Source organism: Berghia stephanieae, chromosome 8 (assembly GCF_034508935.2).
Source record: "Berghia stephanieae isolate SIO BIC M18660-M18661 chromosome 8, UCSD_Bste_1.3, whole genome shotgun sequence".
Classification (NCBI taxonomy): Eukaryota; Metazoa; Mollusca; class Gastropoda; order Nudibranchia; family Aeolidiidae; genus Berghia; species Berghia stephanieae.
This window is the reverse complement of record NC_088367.1, coordinates 22,875,400-22,876,908: the sequence shown is the minus strand read 5'-3', so window position 1 is coordinate 22,876,908 and position 1,509 is coordinate 22,875,400. Positions and strand designations below refer to the sequence as shown.

General features: G+C 32.1%; 1 protein-coding gene across 1 annotated transcript in view; it reads left to right on the top strand.

Moving 5' to 3' along the window:
- Positions 1 to 929: 929 nt before the first annotated feature.
- Positions 930 to 1,509, top strand: part of LOC144978956 (uncharacterized) — an 8,195-nt gene continuing 7,615 nt past the window's right edge. Inside the window, exon 1 of the mRNA XM_078925575.1 lies at positions 930 to 1,181. Coding sequence (XP_078781701.1) covers positions 1,100 to 1,181 — 82 coding nt within the window. The 5' untranslated portion in view covers positions 930 to 1,099. The remainder of the gene's footprint in view (positions 1,182 to 1,509) is intronic.

Below are 1,509 nucleotides of genomic sequence, written 5' to 3'. Positions count from 1 at the left end.
TAATTCATATTGAAATAGCGTCGTAATTTTTTCCAGTTTAAATTCTCGCACAATATATAATGTTATATGTATGTTCTTCATTTTATCGTTATAGCACGTATAACCAATTTTGAGGACTATGAAGATATATTGTTGTTATTATCATTATTATTATTATTATTATTATTATTATTATTATTATTATTATTATTATTATTATTATTATTATTATTATTATTATTATAGACATTGAAAAACACAAAACCTTGTAGTTATTTGGCTTCTATTTTTTTAAACAATGACTTACGAAGGGAATCAATTGTTTATCAAATTGTTTTTTGTGAAAACAATGTGTTGGTACTTCAGAGAATATCTTCATTTCGTTTTTTAATATGATATTCTTGTAACTGAAATTATTCTTTTTCGAGACAACTCGACCAAATGCACTAATATCTTAAGTTTTTAGACTCTGATATATCGATGTAAATAAATGTAATGGATATAAAAAATCCTCTTGTTTGGAGTTCATCGATCCGGACAAATTTCCATTATCGATTTTACTCATTTTTTTTTGTGATCCCAACAAAAAACAAACAGGATGATGCATGGTCGTGATTTTACAACCTTAATTTCTTTGATAGCTCCATAAATCTCAACACAACATATCGAACTTTGAATAACCAGATTTTCCTTTGCTTTTTGCATAAATTTTAGATTTACTGTTATATCGATGTATCGGAAATCGAGTCGTTAAACGTTAAACATCGGATTGAAATCGATACGGGTAAAATAATATGGTGGTAATTTTGACAGTGTTACTTGCTTGCATGTCATAATATCACACAGCTAACAATCATAAAATAGTAATTATGACTATGCTCACAACAATCAGCAATCTTGCTTTTTTCATTCCAAAGTTTCGACACGTCCTCGAAAGAACACTGTAGGATATATAAAGAGGCCAGGCTAGGGTTGAGGGCCAAGCGACAAGTCCCTGGTGAGGCTGGAGTAAAGAACGGAGTGTCAGCAGTTGATAGATTACTAAAGCCAGGGTGAAATTTCGAGTGTCAAGTGTCAGTTTCATTTCGTCCAACATTTTAGAGTTGGCAAGGCCGCCGCGATGACTTCTAAACTGTTGGCTCTCGCAGGGCTTTCACTGCTGGCCGGATATGCCCTGGCCGCCACCCATGAAACAAATGGAGGTATGTATTTGTGATTCTAAATGCCATGCCATGTAATTTGTGACTACCGAGTTAAACTGATATTATTATGTCAGCGTTAAGCAGATGTCAAGAAGTAAATATAAATTTTAAATGATAAAAATCATTCGACCTTCAGCTTAAGCACACAACAAAACATTTATTCTACTTAGTGACACACATTAACTTAACCAGACTAGTCTATTTTTATGATATACTTGCATAATTACGAAATATTGGCTCCAATTTCATAACTTCATGATCGTTTTTAAGTCTTTAAAGCGTATTGAAAATGAAAGCTAGTGCCAGACTACACATGATTGAGGATTTT